The sequence below is a fragment of the Schistocerca serialis genome, chromosome 2, assembly GCF_023864345.2.
Source record: "Schistocerca serialis cubense isolate TAMUIC-IGC-003099 chromosome 2, iqSchSeri2.2, whole genome shotgun sequence".
Lineage (NCBI taxonomy): Eukaryota > Metazoa > Arthropoda > Insecta > Orthoptera > Acrididae > Schistocerca > Schistocerca serialis.
Window position 1 is genome coordinate 724,284,395 of NC_064639.1, and position 18,021 is coordinate 724,302,415.

At 38.4% G+C, this 18,021-nt stretch overlaps 2 protein-coding genes across 3 annotated transcripts in view; one reads left to right on the forward strand and one right to left on the reverse strand.

Moving 5' to 3' along the window:
* Positions 1-6,535, forward strand: part of LOC126457924 (uncharacterized) — a 33,844-nt gene extending 27,309 nt beyond the window's left edge. For both annotated transcript variants that reach the window (XM_050094617.1, XM_050094618.1), the window contains one exon: positions 6,012-6,535. In XM_050094617.1, the coding sequence (XP_049950574.1) occupies positions 6,012-6,270 (259 nt within the window). In that variant the 3' untranslated portion in view covers positions 6,271-6,535. The remainder of the gene's footprint in view (positions 1-6,011) is intronic.
* The window catches only part of LOC126457921 (juvenile hormone esterase-like), a 128,870-nt gene continuing 112,021 nt past the window's right edge, over positions 1,173-18,021 (reverse strand). Inside the window, exons 9-10 of the mRNA XM_050094615.1 lie at positions 15,715-15,847; positions 1,173-1,645 (exon numbers count right to left, since the gene is read on the reverse strand). Coding sequence (XP_049950572.1) covers positions 1,477-1,645; positions 15,715-15,847 — 302 coding nt within the window. The 3' untranslated portion in view covers positions 1,173-1,476. The remainder of the gene's footprint in view (positions 1,646-15,714; positions 15,848-18,021) is intronic.

An 18,021-nucleotide genomic window follows, 5' to 3' on the forward strand; every position in this document is an offset into this window, starting at 1 on the left:
TTATTGTTAGCCCTGTTACCACTGTTGTGTTCTGTACTTTTTCCTGTGTTGACAGTCTTTTTACAAAATCCTAACTGAGAGGTGGTTAACAAGTTCTGCTCTTTTTTGTGAGGCAATATTCTATTGTGGACCAATTTATCAAATACTTTTGCAAAGATTTGAAGGAGTGACAAAAGTTTGTACTTGAAAATGATTTATTGACCTCCAGTTTTGTGTATGGGTGTTACTACAGCATTGTTAAGTTTTGACTAATTACAAAGGTAGTTTAAGGAAAATCCTATCAAGTCAGCACAAGATTTTAATATTCTGCTATAAAAACCATTATAACCATCAGAATTAATGCTTTTTACGGATCTGATAAATTTTGCTATCTCCTAAGTGTTTGTATTTTTGAAACTAGTGTCTGTTGGTGGTGCATTCAGTGTCTCCATGAGTAAATCGAATGCACCAGTATTTAGTTGTTTATTGCTTGGTGTAGTATTTGTAGTCACTGGGAGGAATGATCACTGAATTTGGTTGCAAATGACTTGAAAGTGTCACTGCTTCTGGCAGAGCTTTTTTTGTGGCAGCTACATTTTATTTGGATGACTAGCTTTGTTTCTTTCTTGTTTAATAATGTTCGAAGTACTTTTTGCATTATTCTTAGAGGTGTTTTCAGCAGAGTACATGAGTTTTGCTTCTTTAACGACAGAGTGGGTGATTCAACAGTTCTGTAGTAATGGAGTTCCAAATTTTTACTACTGCTTGTTTTCAGAACTATGTAAACATGTGAACTCCCTCTTACTAGCATAAGGCACTTTAATCCCAGAAGTTATACTGACTGTGTTGATTCACAGTCATAATAACTGTCATGGTAAACTTGACCTTCACAGTTTTGGAAATGTGTTCCTCTTTCACAATTCAAACTAGTCTTAGTGCCTCCTGATATTCATATCTTTGGGAAAATGAAGATTTTTTTTAAATTGAGATATAAAGATGAAGTAAAAGACAAAATGGTGAAAAGACATACTGTTTCACAATCAGAAAGAGGTCAATTCATACTTCACCCAGTAAAATACGTCTGACAACTCTGTTAATTACAACACACAATAAAGCATTTCTAGAATAAAATTTTGTCTTTTCTTGTTTTTTTTTTTTAATGTGGAATTTTCATAATCTATTCTGCTATAAGAAATCAGAGGCAGTTACTTTTTTTATTTCCTCACATATAAACTTTCATATATTAGTAATATGTTTGCACATAACAAACTATGTAAGAAATATACATATTTAAACTGCTGTTAAGAGTCATTTTATATGACTCTTCTTACATAAATAAGTGGTCAGATTGTGAGTCATTCACCTGATCCCAAATCATCTTACATTCCTCAGGCTTTTTTGTTGGTCAACTAATGTCTTTACATTGTTTAGTAAATATTACAGTCTTGTGTTCTTACAGAGTTATTTCATTACCATATCAGTCATAAGCATATATTATCACAAATTCAGCTTGTTGTAGAGATCTTCCCAAAATGACATACGTTCTTGCAACAAGTTGCTTCCTACTTCCAATCCTGTATGGCTGATGTTGAGGTATTCTGGATTATTTGCGTTAAATAAAGGCCATTTAGCAGTCAGCAGTGGGTCGTCCTCAGGAGTTGGGTTCCTGCCACAGAATAATTTTTACAATAAGGATGTACAAATGAAGTATTTTATACATTCAGGGTGATCCAATTAATAAAATACAAAGTTGTGCTGAAAAGTGAAGCCTCCAAATTTTTTATATGAAAACACTTAAAGCTTTTTGAATAAAATAAACATTATTAACATTCTACATCTTTATTCTTCATGTCTACAACTTTATTTCTCAACATAGTCACCGTGGCAATGAAGGCATTCCTCCCAATGAAAGACTGGTTTGTTAATACTGCCACTGTAGAATGTCTGACTCTGTTGATGGAGTCACAATCTCACCTCTGCATTCACCATTTCATCACTACCAAAGTGAAGTCCTCAAAGGTGTTCTTTTAGTTTTGGAAACAGATGAAAATGGGACTGGGCCAAGTTGGGATTGTATGAAGAATGACTGATGACAGTGAACTCAAGGTGTCAGATTGTTGCAGATGTCACAGTACTTTGTGTGGCCTTGATTGTCATGCTCAAGGAGAGGGTGCTACATGTGTGGATGAACTATTTGAATTTGTGGTTTCAGTTTTCTGGGGGTCTTGGACCACCTTGCAGAGCTTATGGTGATGCCCTTAGGCACAAATTCCAAATGCATCACACTTTAACATTCCAGAACACTGAGTATGTCTTTGCCTGCTGATGGCATGGTTGTGAAGTTGTCTGGGATCAGTGATCAATTGTAGCAGAGCTCAGCTGATGCTTTCCTGTTTTCAGGGTCAAAACTATGAAGCCAGTTTTCATCACGTCACAATGTTGTTAAATAATCCATCACCCTCATAAGCACAATGCAAAAGAAATAGTTGACATGTGCAGTCTCCTGTGTTCCATGTCAAGAGTGAGCATACAAAGTGTGGTGTCACCGCCAGACACCACACTTGCTAGGTGGTAGCCTTTAAATCAGCCGCGGTCCGTTAGTATACGTCGGACCCGCGTGTCGCCACTATCAGTGATTGCAGACCGAGCGCCGCCACACGGCAGGTCTAGAGACACTTCCTAGCACTCGCCCCAGTTGTACAACCGACTTTGCTAGCGATGGTTCACTGACAAAATACGCTCTCAATTGCTGAGATGATAGTTAGCATATCTTTCAGCTACGTCATTTGCTACAACCTAGCAAGGTGCCATTACCAGTTACTATTGATACTGAATCATGTACAGTCAAGAGCGACACTCATCATTAATGGATTAAAGTTAAGTATTCCACCAGCTACGTCCGTTTTTCTAAGTTCTAATTTCCTTGACCTATTCCAGACCTCACGCCAGCCTGTGTGAGCTAAAACGCATGCCTTTCAGCTTCCTCTAATATCATGGTGTTGGCTCTCCTGCCAACCCACAACACAAAGCACCCACCATGCACACAGTTTTCTGTATCACAGTTCTACAATGATGGCCTGTACATGCTCTTGTGATATGCCACACATTACTGTAAGCTGTCTCTCTGATGACTTCATCAATCCAAATCCAAAGAGTCTCGTTGGTCACTGTACACCATCATAAACTCCAAGCTCTGTCACACACATTGAGGTTAGCCCCACCATCTCCATTGTAAGCACAAATAACCCAACATCACACATTACTAATTTTGACACAATGATCACCATACAAGCTTTCATTCTTCAATGTATTTCAATTTGAGGCAAGTTTTCTGCAGTTATAAACTTACAGCATGCCATTTCTCATGCATTGACACAGTTATGTTACACCACACCATGTTACATGTTACAGTTTGGAGCCCTCTGGTGGCAGAAGGTTGCCACTAGCATCAGTGATGTGGGAAAGTTGACCAAGAAATATGTGTGACATGCAATACCTCAACTGATACTGAGAATAGAATTAAAAATACAGAGGCATTACTTTTCAGCGCACCCTCATGTGTGAGTAGTTGGGAGAGGTGTCATTGGGGGTGACAGCTTTAGTAAATTACAGAAGTATAATCTCACTGGCATGAGTTGCCTATTTGATTAGTAGTTTATATGTTATCCAGATATTTTCTATAGTATCTTATACATTTACCCTAAATTCTTGGAAGCTAATAATAGAACAATTCAACTAACAATATTCACCATTTTTTTTCTAAACATATGTAGTGAGAAAAGATCTAAATGACAAATCATGAGTCATTTTGGCTTACACTGGTACAAGATGAATGAATTAATGTGGCAAAATTATAACTCATAATGAACTTTATAATGAACACAGATGCAAAAATCCTCAACAGTTAAATAAATATTAGTTGAACACCTGTGAAGAAAGATGAGCACTGTAAATTCTCTTAGCTGCACTTGGATCCACAGCCAAAACAAATTTTCTAAATGATATCAATCTGCCATACTGGCTGTAAGATGGCTTAAAATAGCCTTTAATTTTGTGACAACTTTTACTAGCCAGTTTCATGTGTATAGGTATTTTCAAGATGACAACTAGTCAAACAGTTAAAAATGTTGTGGATTGTCTGAACATTAAAACTAAATGCATGACACAAAAAGTTTTCCAGAACAACAGTGATGTAGCATACCACATACAACTGTGATAGTTGAAGTCTGGCCAACATGATACATTTTTAACAATATATGACTAGACAAATGTACTCACTTGAAAATGGCTACACAGCTGAAACAGCACAGCAGTGTGACTGGCATGTGTAAAGTAAATTTGTGGGGTATCTCAAGGAAATGTTGTATGGCAGGTATGATTTGACCTTGAATATGGGAAAGTTGCAATGCAAGAAAAATGTAGTGAGAAGCAGAAAGACCTGCAAAAAATTGTTGCTTGGTACTTGGACTGGTCATTGACTCACTCACTCATTCATTCATTTATAATGTTCCATAGACCCTATGAAGAAGGAGAGCCTGAGAATGAGTCATGGTATGTATTAACACAAGACAAAGGTATCATATAACTTTAATCTGAATACTGCATTGACAATAAACTAACACTATTCTATTAAGTGCTGTTCACACTCATTGTTGTGGTGCTCAGTCCAGACACTGGTTTAATGCAGCTCTCCGTGCTACTCTGTCCTGTGCAAGCTTCTTCATCTCCAAGTACCTATGGCAACCTACATCCTTCTGAATCTGCTTAGTGTATTCATCTCTTGATGTCCATCTACAGTTTTTACCCTCCATGCTGCCCTCCAATACTAAATTGGTGATCCCTTGATGCCTCAGAACATGTCCCACCAACTGATCTCATCTTCTAGTCAAGTTGTGCCACAAATTCCTCTTCTCCCCAATTCTATTCATTACCTCCTTATTAGTTATGTGATCTGCCCATCTAATCTTCAGCATTCTCTCGTAGTACCCATTTCAAAAGCTTCTATTCTCTTCTTGTCTAAACTATTTATTGTTCATGTTTCACATACATACATGGGTACACTCCATACAAATTCTTTTGGAAAAGACATCCTGACACTTAAATCTATACTCAATGTTAACAAATTTCTCTCCATCAGAAATGCTTTCCTCACCATTGCCAGACTACTTTTTATATCCTCTTTACCTTGACCATCATCGGTTATTTTGCTCCACAAATAGCAAAACTCATCTACTACTTTAAATGTCTCATTTCCTAATCTAATTCCCTCTGCATCACCCAATTTAATTCAACTACATTCCATTATCCTCATTTTGCTTTTGCTGATTTTCATCTTATATCAAACTTTCAAGACACTGCCCATTCTGTTTAACAGCTTTTCCAGGTCCTTTGCTGTCTCTGACAGAATTACAATGTCATTAGCAAACCTCAAAGTTTTTATTATTTCTCCATGGCTTTTAATTCCTACTTCAAATTTTTCTTTCGTTTCCTTTACTGCTTGTTGAGTATGTAGTTCGATTAACATCAGGGATAGGCCACAACCTTGTGTCACTTCCTTCCCAACCACAGCTTCCCTTTCATGTCCCTCAACTCTTATAACTGCCATCTGGTTTCTGTACAAATTGTAAATAGCCCTTCACTCCCTGTATTTGCTCCCTGCCACCTTCAGAATTTGAAAGAGAGTAGTCCAGACAACATTGTCAAAAGCTTTCTCTAAGTCTACAAATGCTAGAAACTTCTAGAAACTTAGATTTGCCTTTCACACTTATGACATCTAAATTCAATCAAATAAATCAGAGAGAAAGATGAACTTTGAAGAAAGCTGCCAGCTCTTCAGTTTAACTATATAGCTACTGTTTATCTAGTTTTAGTAGCTCAATATTTACCATTTCTGCCAAAGCTATTTGCTGGAGGCTCAATTCCACTTGAATAACTAGTTTTGTTTGTTCTTGTTTAACAATATTCCCATTTGTTTGTGTCTTGTTCTTAGAGTTTCTAAAACGAAATTAATTGTAGTGTTGTAACCATGACAGGAAATGTTTTGGGGTTGCTGCTAATGAAAACACAGCAAGACCGACAGGAGGAGCCCGTGAACAAACAAGACGGATGAACGGGAATGGAAGGACAAGCACAATGACAGACAACCGAGCAAGACACCAAGATCAACAACAAAGTATTAAGCAACAGGGTCACAAGAGACAACCTCATGAAATCAAAACAATGCCTGCTTGTAAAACGGGAAGTAAGCACACACAATGTAAACAAGATGCCTGTAAGCAAGATATCAACTGAATCAACATGAGTACCAGACTGCCTCACTGAGTGAGATGCAGCTGCCTAAATACATGGCAGGGTATGTCACTATTGGCCGCTGAGACCATGTGCTCCATAGTGGCGCCCTCACGTTAGATTTGGGCCCAGGAGTGCATGCAGCCACAGCTTATGGCGCAACTGCTGCAGCGACCTCTAGTGGTCATAGAGTTCCATGCCGTCTGGCAGGGATTAAAAAATCGTGGTGCTCGGTATCAGACATAGTGCACGAGTTTGGTTTTTTTAATGACAGAACACAGGGTTCAACAATATTGGTGGTAATGGAAATTCAAATTTTGGCAATTATATGTTCTCTGAATTATATAGAGCTTTCTGTTCCTACCACATGATACTTTAATTGCAGGAGTTATCTACTCCTTATCCTTAGTTATGTTCAATTTTTTGCTTATTTGCTTGGAATGAAAGCCAGACTCAAAAATTCTACATATGTAAATGTAATGCATTGCACAAAAATAGGTAGAAAGACTTTGATTGCTTGTTTGGCTATTAATTACTGAAAACAGTGAAAATCACAAAATGTGTGTGAGTTGTCATCTAGTATGATAAAATGGAGTGACCACATAAAACTAGTCATAGGAACAACAAATGCAAGGCTGAGATTCACTGAAATAATTGAACCATTGCCAGATATAATTAATAAAGATGATGGGAAAGACCCAAAGGACATTAGTGCATTTCATCACTGGTTTCTTAAGTAAGCACAGGAAAGTTATGAGATGCTCATCAAACTCCAGTCGCAGATGCTACACTAGAGACACAAATGTGCTTACTGTTACAATTACAAGAGTATATGTTCTAAGAAGTGTCAGACAACATACTACTTCCTTCATCATACATCTGGCAAACTGACCACAACGAAAGATTCAGAAAAAAATTAGAGCTCATGCAAAGGTTTGTCAAGAACTATTTTTCCTGTGCACTATCTGTGAATGGAAATGGAAAAGGGGAATAATCTACACCTTTTTCAAACCCTTGGAACATTACAACTTGTTACATACCTTTATTACTGAATGGGGAAATGCAGAGAAAATTAGGTTAAGAGGAAGGCAGTGATATTATAAAAGCCTACAAATAATGATTGCCCAGTACTTTCTTTCAGTAGGGGAAATTCTTGATTGTACTAACAGACACGTAAACAAATAGAAACAACTATCATAACTTTTGGAACTGTTAGTTCCATCTTCAAGGAGAAAAGCAGAATAGGTCGGAGAAGATCAGAAAGAAGGAGTAGGTCACTCAGATCCTGTCTCTTGTGAGGATGAGGTCTCTCTTGTGCATAATCTGAACCCTGGTTCACATGCTGCCTTGCTCCCAGTGGTATGTTTTCTGTCTGCCATCAGTCATTGTTACAAGATAGTGTTTCAGTACACTGATGTAGTAGAAATTATTCTCATGTATTTAAGTACAAGAAGGTTTCTTTGCAACACTGGTATTAGTTTACTGTCAAGTGAAAAACTTAAATCAGAAAATTTTGGAGCAAGATACTTTTTAAAGTATAATTAGTCAGGTGTGTGCCATCATCTAGCAGTTCTGAATGACTTATTAATGCAAATAATTTAGATAAAAGTTAGCAACTGAATTACTATAAAATGTGTAACCTGAAGAAAAGTTAGTAGTGAGTTCATTGAGACCTTGCCATGTAAAGTTTTTGCTGCATCAACTTTTATCTATCTACCTTAAGTGGATAGAACTGATGGCAAGAAAGAATAAGCTCCACAATTACAAAATAATTTAACATATTTACATCAAAGCACAAACTACAACCATGGTGAATTAGCATCAAAACGTATTGAGAGTGAGCACCAGAACAGTGGCACAAAGAATTACATGCATAAAAATATTACTGTTGTCTCTGTTCACTGATTGATATCACTTGCCACTATATTGGCCCCTCTTTTTGAAATTTGGCACCCAAGGTATATCAGGGTACTGGTGATGAACAGTTCTTCCAGCTGAAGCAATAGGTGGAGGGACTGTAGGTGGTATGGTGTGGTCTGTAGTCCGAGGTCTGTGTGGTCTCTGAAAGCCATTGTTTGAAGCAGCCCACTCAAAGCCCCATTGTCCTGTGCATTGAGGTGATTGGGTTTTACCTGCTCTATGGAGACCATTTTATGCTTTCCATCATGTAGTCGTTCAACAACTGGCGCAGCACTCAGAACAGATCTGTATGTTGTTGGTGGATAGGGGGACGTACAGTATCATCCCATAGCCAGACATGCACTGATGTGGCCAGATCCTTGTGTATGAAAACTGCTTTGTTGCCATGATGTTATGGAGGATGCATGTTGATCCATGATATTCTCTCTTTTAATCACCTATCAAAATTGGACATGTGTTCCTCAGATGGTAGGATTGAAGGTTTGCTGGTCAGTAGATCAGCAGGTACACATACTTGCTCACAAAACACCAACTCTGCTCGTGAACACCCTAAATCTTCCTTCACCACTGATAGAAGGCTCAACAATTTCATAACCAAAACTTTGATTGACTTAGAGCCATGCACCATCAACGCAGCCTTCAGAGAGTGGCAAAATCTTTCAACTAACGTGCTGCTTGCTGGGTGGTAACCAGTTGTTTGAATGTGACTACAGCCATATATCTGTAACAGCCCTTGAAATATATAAGCCTTGAATTGTCTTCCACAGTCACACATATTCACTTGCAGTACACTACAGCAAGCACACCAGCCTGCCAATAGTGTTGTAGCCACAGTGTCTCCTGAAATATTGGAAATAGGGAATGCTTCTGGCCAGTGGGTAAACCAATCCACGACAATCAACATGTAGGAACATGGAAGAGCACCCATGAAATCAATATGTAGGTGCGTAAAACAGGCTGTAGGTTCAGCGAACGTTACCCTAGACACATGCAAAGTGTCTGCCAACCTTACTCTTCTGACACTGTAAACAACATTGAGTTCAGTAGTGGGAATCCTTTCTAACTCTGGACCATATGAACAATTTTTCCAGCAGTTTAGTTGAAGCCTCCAGGTGTGCTAAATTATGAAAGGTGCAAAAAGTTCTTTTCTGTGACTTGGTGGAATACAATGATGTAATATATCCTGTGATGTATCACACCATAATGGTAACTCCCAGCTCTTTCACCTTCGCTTTATAAAATATCAAACCGTAAGACTGATTAGCCAATAACTGAGCCAACTGAAAGTCTTCCTTCTGATCAACCACTATTTTCTCCCAGCAGACTGCCTTGACACTGGTGAAGCTGTGATAAATAATCATCCACAACATTATTCATGTTGCTTATGAGTCTAATGTCTGTGGAGTATTGTGCCATGAAGTCTGCTATGCAACATTGATGGAGCGATGCTAGATCTGCTTGATTACCCCTCAAACTTCTTAAGCCTCTGGAAAAGGGATTTTTGGTTATGTTATTCCGTATTCCCATAGAAGACAAGAACATCATCCATCTAGCAAAAACGGAATGGAAGTCCTCTAAGAACCTGGTGAATAAACCTTCTCCATGATTGTGTGGCATTTGTAAGACCGAAGGTCATAAAGTTGAAATGGAACAAACCAAATGGAGTAGTGACAGCAGCCTTCTTCCTGTCACCCTTTGCGACCAGGGACCAGAATCTGTGCATATGCCTTGTGGCAGTTGATAATGCTGAAAACTCTCACTCCTGCTATGGCATTGTTGCAGTCTGCCACCTGAGGTAACAGATATTTACCAGGAACAGTACAGGAATTTAGGACTCTGTAATCCCCACACATGCACAATTTTTTTTTTCTTTCTTTTTTTTGTTTTGTTTTGAACTAGTTGGACGGGTGATGTGCACTGAGTATAGATGCCTTCAGTAATCTGTCAGCTTATGTCATCCTTAGCTGCAGTGAACCTTTTTAGTGTAAGCATACATGGGCAGGCCATTACAGGAGGTCCAGGTGTAGTCCAAACATAGTGTTGAGTGTCATGCTTGCAAGCAGTTTCCAGTTTCCTTATATTTACAATCTCTGGAAATTCTCGCAGTACTGCGTCACATCTGCTGGAAACTTGTGCCAATCAAGCCAATTCCAGGAGTCAGTCAGAAGACAAGTCTGGAGCCAGTCAGAAGAATTGCAAAAAATCGGCTCCCAAAAATTGGTTCTTTCACTTTTGCCATGAGGAATGGTCATGTGAATGTGTGCTGTAGCCCAAGATCAAGTGTCAAAACTTTTCTTCCTACGATCTCAGTTCTGGAATTATTTGCCATCATTAGAATGACCTGAACCATTGCCTGCGAAACTTATAGCTGGTAACACACTGCAGTCAAAACCCATGTCTAGCAAAAGCATTGTTCCAGATATGTTGACCATCACAAATAACCAGCGAGGCTACTTCTCAGTTGTGTATGCAATGCCAAAAAGTTTTGTCGGTTACCTCCTACCTGCCAGCTGCAGCTCCTCAAAACTATAGTTTTCAAATCCATCCATAAATGCTATGCACTGTCTTCTTCTAGGTCTCTGAATTACATAGCAGTCAATGCCTTCCAGTGGTATAAAAACTGTCCCATGCATCCCATTACACATCAGAGGTACACAACCTGTTGATTGATGCTCGTCGAATGGTGAGCCCACAGAAACCTTCTTGGGTGACATACTCAGGTATGTTATGCATTGCCTACATACGGCAGTGAGTGACACCTGGAAACATGATATGGTAGATGTAGGAGAAAAGTAATAGTACTAGGGAAATTTTTTGTATTGATGACCATCTACACCCTTCTGGGTTATCAAAATAGTTTGGGAAATTGCATGGACTGATGCACTGGCATGCATTTCCCCTGAAACACCAATGCAACCAACACCATGAAGTTTGAACTGACAGTTTTTCTTTATCCCTGTTTCCTTTTGTTTACAGTGGCTATTTGATCACATTTTAGTGCCACCAGGTTTGTAATTCTCTTGAACACTCCATCATTTGTTATACTCTGCTTAGGGGCAGGGATGCCACTAAACCTGAGTCAGGACTGCCTTGACTGCCTTTACTGACAATGGTCAGTTTGGGGCCTTCAGCCATGCCAGTCTGTTTGGCAATGTTACAACCCTTATGCTCTGTATATTCAGTAACCATTTCAGCTTTGTTGGCCAAGACTATCTAAGTAATTTGGTGTGTGCTGCTAAGACAGTGATGATTGTTGGTGGTAGCTCCTTAAGCCATAATAATTGAAAGGAAGACTCAGGTTAGCTATAGTGGCCAGCATGAAAGTAAAGTCCTCAAGGTCACAGCTGCTGCCTGCCGCCATCAGAGGCTGCAGGCTGTGATTCGCCCGCCTCTCGGCTTTGTTGCCATGTAGGTACTGTTAGCGGTGTGGTATCTCAGAACAGCTGAAAGCTCAGTGGTACTGTGCTATATCGAGTGTTCACATCTGATCTCAGTGTCATACTGTCTTTAGAAAGGTTCTTTGATGTGTGTTCAGTGGTGAACAACAATGCAGGAGCAATGGCCTACTTGTAGTACTCCTCTGGTCAGTGTGTGTAAAGGGGGGATGAAAGACATTCATAAACAATGGAAAATTATCATATTGAATGTACTCAAGTTTTTGCTGATCTGGCTGACAATGAAGAAGTGAGGAATAACTTAAATTGTGCGCAAATTCATAAAATTACTGCTAAAGCGTGTGGTGTCTGCAAGTCAGCTGTAGGTTGTATTAGCAAATCTGTGTCATTGGCAGAATCTCCAGACGTGAATGAGTGTTTTGATTCTCCAAGAAAGGGATACGAACATGAACAGAAATCAACCGACTTTGATGATTTTAACAAAGAGCTCATGTGTAGAACTGTACTTGGATATTACAACAGAGGAGAGTAATACAGGCTGACCTCTATGAAAAAATTAATTACTCAGGCTTGGAGACCTCTGTTCTTTGTCCTCTCTGCTCCCTTGGTTTCTGATGCAAGAAGTATAATGACGGACGGAAATTCTTAATGGAATGCAGAGACATTGCAGCAGCAAGAGCAAAGTTTTTGCATACAGTGCACTTTTTGCTTAGTGAAGACACCAGGCCTGTAGTGTACTTAGATGAAACTTGGGTTTCACAGAACTACACCAATAAGTATATATGGCACAACTCCAAATGAAATGGCTGTTTGAAAGTGCCTACTGGTAGAGGTGGCTGATTAATCATTGCCCACACTGGTTCATTAACCACAGGCATCATACCAGAGGCCAAACTTGTTTTTTGTGGTGGGAAAAGTTCTTGCCAGTCCGATTACCATTCAGAAATGAATCAAGAAGTTTTTAAGAATTGGTTTATTCGACTTTTGTCTGCACTGGAAGAAGGGTCAATTATTGTGATGGATAACACCAGCTACCACTCCATTCAGATAGAAAAGCTACCACATTAAAATTAGTGCAAGGCAGATATTATGGAATGGTTAAATAGGAAGAATGTTTCATTTTCAGTCCATGAAACAAAGGCTGAACTCCTGTCTAAAGAAGAAATCGTAGGTGTCAAAAAGACTTACGAATTAGATCAACTGGGAAATGAAATGGGACACCAAGTGGTACATCTACCACTGTGTCACTGCCAATATAATCCCATTGAGTTGATATGGCCCCAAGAAAAGTGAGACGTAGTGAAAAGGAATACTACTTTCAAACTTGCTGATGTCAACAAGCTAACACACGAAGCTCTTGACAATGTTACTAAGTAGGACTGGGAGACATGGGTAAAACATGCAGAAGCATTGCAAGGAACTGATTCCTTGAACCAGGGTTTAAGAGACACTTTAGTGGAATCTGTGATGATACTCCTGGACAAAACAAGTGACAGTGGATCTGAAGACATGGAGCCAGAAGATACTTCAGTTTAGGTAAGTGCTGTCTATGTAAAAAGCTGACTTGATTTAAATGTTTGTCTATTCATTTCAGTTATAGAGGACGTGCTGCAAATGTTTTTCCCTTACAGTACACGTCTGATGAATTTATCACAAGTGATGACGATTAGTTTACTTGAATGTAACTGTCAATTAAAATAAGACTGCCAGTTCTGCATTAATTAGCAACAGTTTTTCCTAAAAACCTGTATCGAATGTCTTTACATTTGGATTTAATCTTACTGCATTCAGTTTAGTTGTACATTTGGATTTTAACTTCTTTTTTCAGAGAAGGATTTACTGGCTGTTTCATAGTAAGGGTAATGCAGTTCGTAAAATGACAAAACATTGTGGTGCTTCTGTATCAAATGTATATATAAACAGTGCAGTAATATCAGAACAGTCCCAACACCTATTCTGATTCTCCAAGAAGAGCATAGAAATCTATGATATTTGACAACTTTTACAAAAAGCTAGAACATAGAATTGTATTACTTTAGTATGACAGAGGATAGTATCCAATGGCTACAGAAATACAGGGTAATGTCCATGATAAAATTGATTATTCTGGCTAGTCACTTCAATGCACTGTCTTCTCTGCCCACTTGGTTTTTAATTCAGAAACTGTAATGATGGATGAAATTTGTAACACAAGACGGGGACATTGCAGCAGTAACAATGAGGTTTTTGTGTACCGAACACATATTGTGTGCTGAGAATAAGAGGCTTACAGCAAATTTAGATAAACTTAGGTTTCACAAAACCTTTCGAACAAATATTTTGCGTGACTTCAGTGAAAATATTGGCTTCAAAATAACTACAATTATTCTTGCGTAGCATATATTGGCACTTTGAGTGATTGACACAGTGATGAAGGATATGTATTAGCAGCCAGTAAAATGTTTTCAGGAAGTAGGGAATATTCTCAGTCATATTAAAGCAAACCGTCCGAACAAAACTCTTGGCGATGGCCTACGACTCGCGCACTGCTGTGCATGGAATATTGTGGAAGTAATTTGCCTCTGTACATGATACAATGCAATAATTATGTCTGAAATGTTACCAAAAATAATTTTGTAGTTTTCTTAACATCTTTCTCACAGGAAGTTTCTTTGCAGTCCTGCAGAACAAAAATTCATCAGCGACTACATATTTCACTACACAGTTGGCACTACTTCACACTTCTTACAATATTTTATTTTTTATCTCAGAATACTTTTATGCATCCAAAATAAAAGACACAACATATGCATCTGTAAACTTTGAGGATGTTCATATATTTTTTTCAGTCCAATTACATTAGTGATTCTGTTACTATCTCAGGTCGAAGTAAAAAATTATTTCCCTCCAAAATTTCTTGTAACATTGGTTTTAATTTTTATCCTAGCAGCTAGTGAGAATTTTCTTTTGGAAAGTACTCCATCATATTCTATACTAAAAATAGAATTGCCAAATTTTTTTTTTAATTTTTATGAACATTTAAAATTATCACTATAAAAAGAAACTGGCTATGCTGTAAGACAGTGGATGACCTTGATGCCCATTTTCGTGCCGACCACTATAGTGAATTTTAGTTTTTCCAATATCTGTTTCAGTGACATGTCACCAGTCAGTGTCTCCTGTAACAGTTTATGTAATCTGATCTTTGGGGTTAAAAATCACTCTTTGATTAACACCAATTTTAGAATCTCATGTCTCTGTGAACTTAACGAGTCCTCTGCTTGCATAATTTGCGTCTGATCCAAATATGCCACCACACAATGAAACCTGTCAAGTGAAGCTAAGATGCCACGTTCAAAAATATGCTCTCTACCTGCCTGAACCATAGGTGCAGTGATTTTGTCCAGAAGGTGGGGAGTTTAACATTTCCAAAGTTCCTACTGTGAACTGTAGAGACTTTAGGTTCATTTGAAGAGCTTGCCTCTGCTGTGTTGTACTGTACAGCTACATTTTGAGGTAGGTGCTGTGGCTCCAACTTGATTGTAGCACCATCAGTATTGTTAGTCATCAATCTAGTTCTTCAGCAGGGTCACCACTTTAGCTATCTGCCTTAAGTGAATAGAACTTATGGCAAGCGAGAATAAGCTCCACACTTGCAAGAAAACTTAATACGTTTACACTGAAGCTCAAATTACAAACATGGCAAGTTAGTGCCAGAACATATTGAAAGCAAGCACCAAAACAAAGAAGTACATGCATAAAGTTAAAACACACTGAAACATATCACTATTATCATTGTCCACTGATTGATTTCAACTGCCATTACAAACTAAAATATTTATCATGCACGGTATTGGAACTTGAGACAGAGAATATTGTCATCTCTTCCCAGAAAGTTCTTCACCATTCTTGACTCAAAAGTCACGGAATGATGTTGCAGCCATTAGTCAGAAAACAGCTACCAGTAATTAACACACACTCCAAAAGCTGCACCTTGCCATTTTTTCCTAAATCCCTTTGACTCATAACCTGAAGTTGGAAACAGCTTTAATCAAGTCAGTTCTATAGCAAATAAATAAATTAATACACTAACAACTAAACAGACATTTATAAAACTACAGCACTGAGAACAATGCTGAATATTTGCTGTTACCCAGTCTTAGCAAAATTTGTCCACAGTTTTGTCATCCTCGCTATAGCAGTTTCTTCTGCAGAATGGGGTTTGACTTCTGTTGGCATGGCATTGTTTTTGAAGAGGTAGGCAGTTTCATCAGAGTGACATGCACCTGTAACAAAGAATAAGAAGAATAATGTGGGGTATTACAACAGTAGAAAGTGCAGGAAGGAAATAGTGATCATAAATGAAGAAATGCAGTCATTCTCCTGTAGCTGACTGATGTTTGTTCCATAAACATATTAACAACAAAGAAAGTTGCATGACCTTTCAAGTGAACAACATTCTTTAACCAGGTTATGTGCGATTCCTCTCTCCTCACAAATGTACACATTTTTGTCTGTAATGCATGACTTATTTTTTAGTGACTGCATATGTTAACTCATGGTGGTGGGAGGGAGTTGTTATGACATCAGGGAAAGACAGTATATGTAGGTGGCACAGGAATGAGGAAGCCAGAGAGAGGAGAAATGTGTCATTCAACAACAGCAGTAAAATTAGGATTAAATACTCATAAAAGAGGGTTTGGATATTGGTGTACAACCAATTCAGTACAGAGGAGGAACTCATTGGTGGTAAATGATAGCAAAGATTGGGCTACATGATGGAAAGGGTGCAACCAAGAATAAGCACACATGAAGTTTTAGGCCAAGGGGACCGTGAGAGTTTTATTTACTTCTGATCATGTTATGAAATGGGAGGTGTTCTACCCCATATTCTACCTTCATCCTCCAAAGTAGTATTCTGCCATCCACACAACCTACAAAATATACTGATCCATCTCTATGCTAACACAGCTTAAAATTCTGTACTTCATGGGTATGCCCCTATTTAGGACACAGCTACAAGACTTGTTCCATACATCCACCCAGTGTCTCTCAGATACTCAACATCCTCAGTTTTGTGAATATTTAGTCTTCATTTTGTCATTGTCACTGTGATCCACTTGCCTGTCTCTACCCTATTTCTAATACCTTCTCCTTGTCCTGCACATCTTATCTCCTACCACTCACCATATTTCTTTCCTGGCCCCCCTCCCCACTGTGATCCACTTGCCTGTCTCTACCCTATTTCTAATACCTTCTCCTTGTCCTGCACATCTTATCTCCTACCACTCACCATATTTCTTTCCTGGCCTCCCTCCCCACTGTGATCCACTTGCCTGCCTCTACCCTATTTCTAATATCTTCTCCTTGTCCTGCACATCTTATCTCCTACCACTCACCATATTTCTTTCCTGGCCCCCCTCCCCCCAAACACAGCCACTTTCCTCCAATTGATCTGCTTGGGAATCATTTATAAACAGCCAGTGTCACAGTGCCACTATAGCCATCTCTCTCTCTCTCTCTCTCTCTCTCTCTCTCTCTCTCTCTCTACATGTGTGTGTGTGTGTGTGTGTGTGTGTGTGTGTGTGTGTGTGTGTGTGTATGTGTCTTCCTTCATTTTTGTTTACAAGAAATGCAGCAGAACTGAAACTACAATTACGGGCATTTGACTATTAACACAATCCTTCTAACAATATAACTATTTGTGTTTACGTAGGGCTTATCAATGTTCAGAAAATAATCATTTTGTTGATAAGCAGGATACATGTGTTATAAAATTAGTACAATATAAATTCTCTGCCATAAAGCTTAACCAAGAAAGGAAAAGGAAAATTTCAAAGAATTTTAAATGTTGCTGAATCACATTATTCAGAGAGAATTTACATGGTTAAAAATGAGAAGAAGTTAATCAGAGACACTCAGCAGATGAAACTTAATTATTTCATAAAGATATTCTTAAAATATTATGAACCCAGTTTTCCTTACTGTGGGTCAGAGACATTTACTGTAGAAGATGAGAAAAAGTGTGGCTAATATCTGGGATCAAATATTTTGAGCTATGGATAGAAAGCCATGTTTAATGCAAAGGATGAGAACTAATGAACACCTAAAACTGCACTACAAGCAGTAAGTCTTATTACAAAATTCTTCAGCAAGTCATAAAAATGGAAAAAAATCATTAACTGGTCACAAAAAATATTTGGATACAACAATGTAAATTTTACATGACTCTATATTAGATATATGCTGACTTTGCAGTATAGAGACAGGTCATAGTGGTGTGTGTAAAATTACAAAAGTGCTTTGTTTGCAGTAGCAGATAACAACAGCAGCTGAGTTGTATAGGAGTAGGAGCTGTGGCTTTTCTCAAAGTAGCTGTTTTTCTCTTAATACGTACTTACAAGTAATCTAGAAGTAATTACCATACTTATTATTTCAAATAGTTTAGTGGTAGTCATAA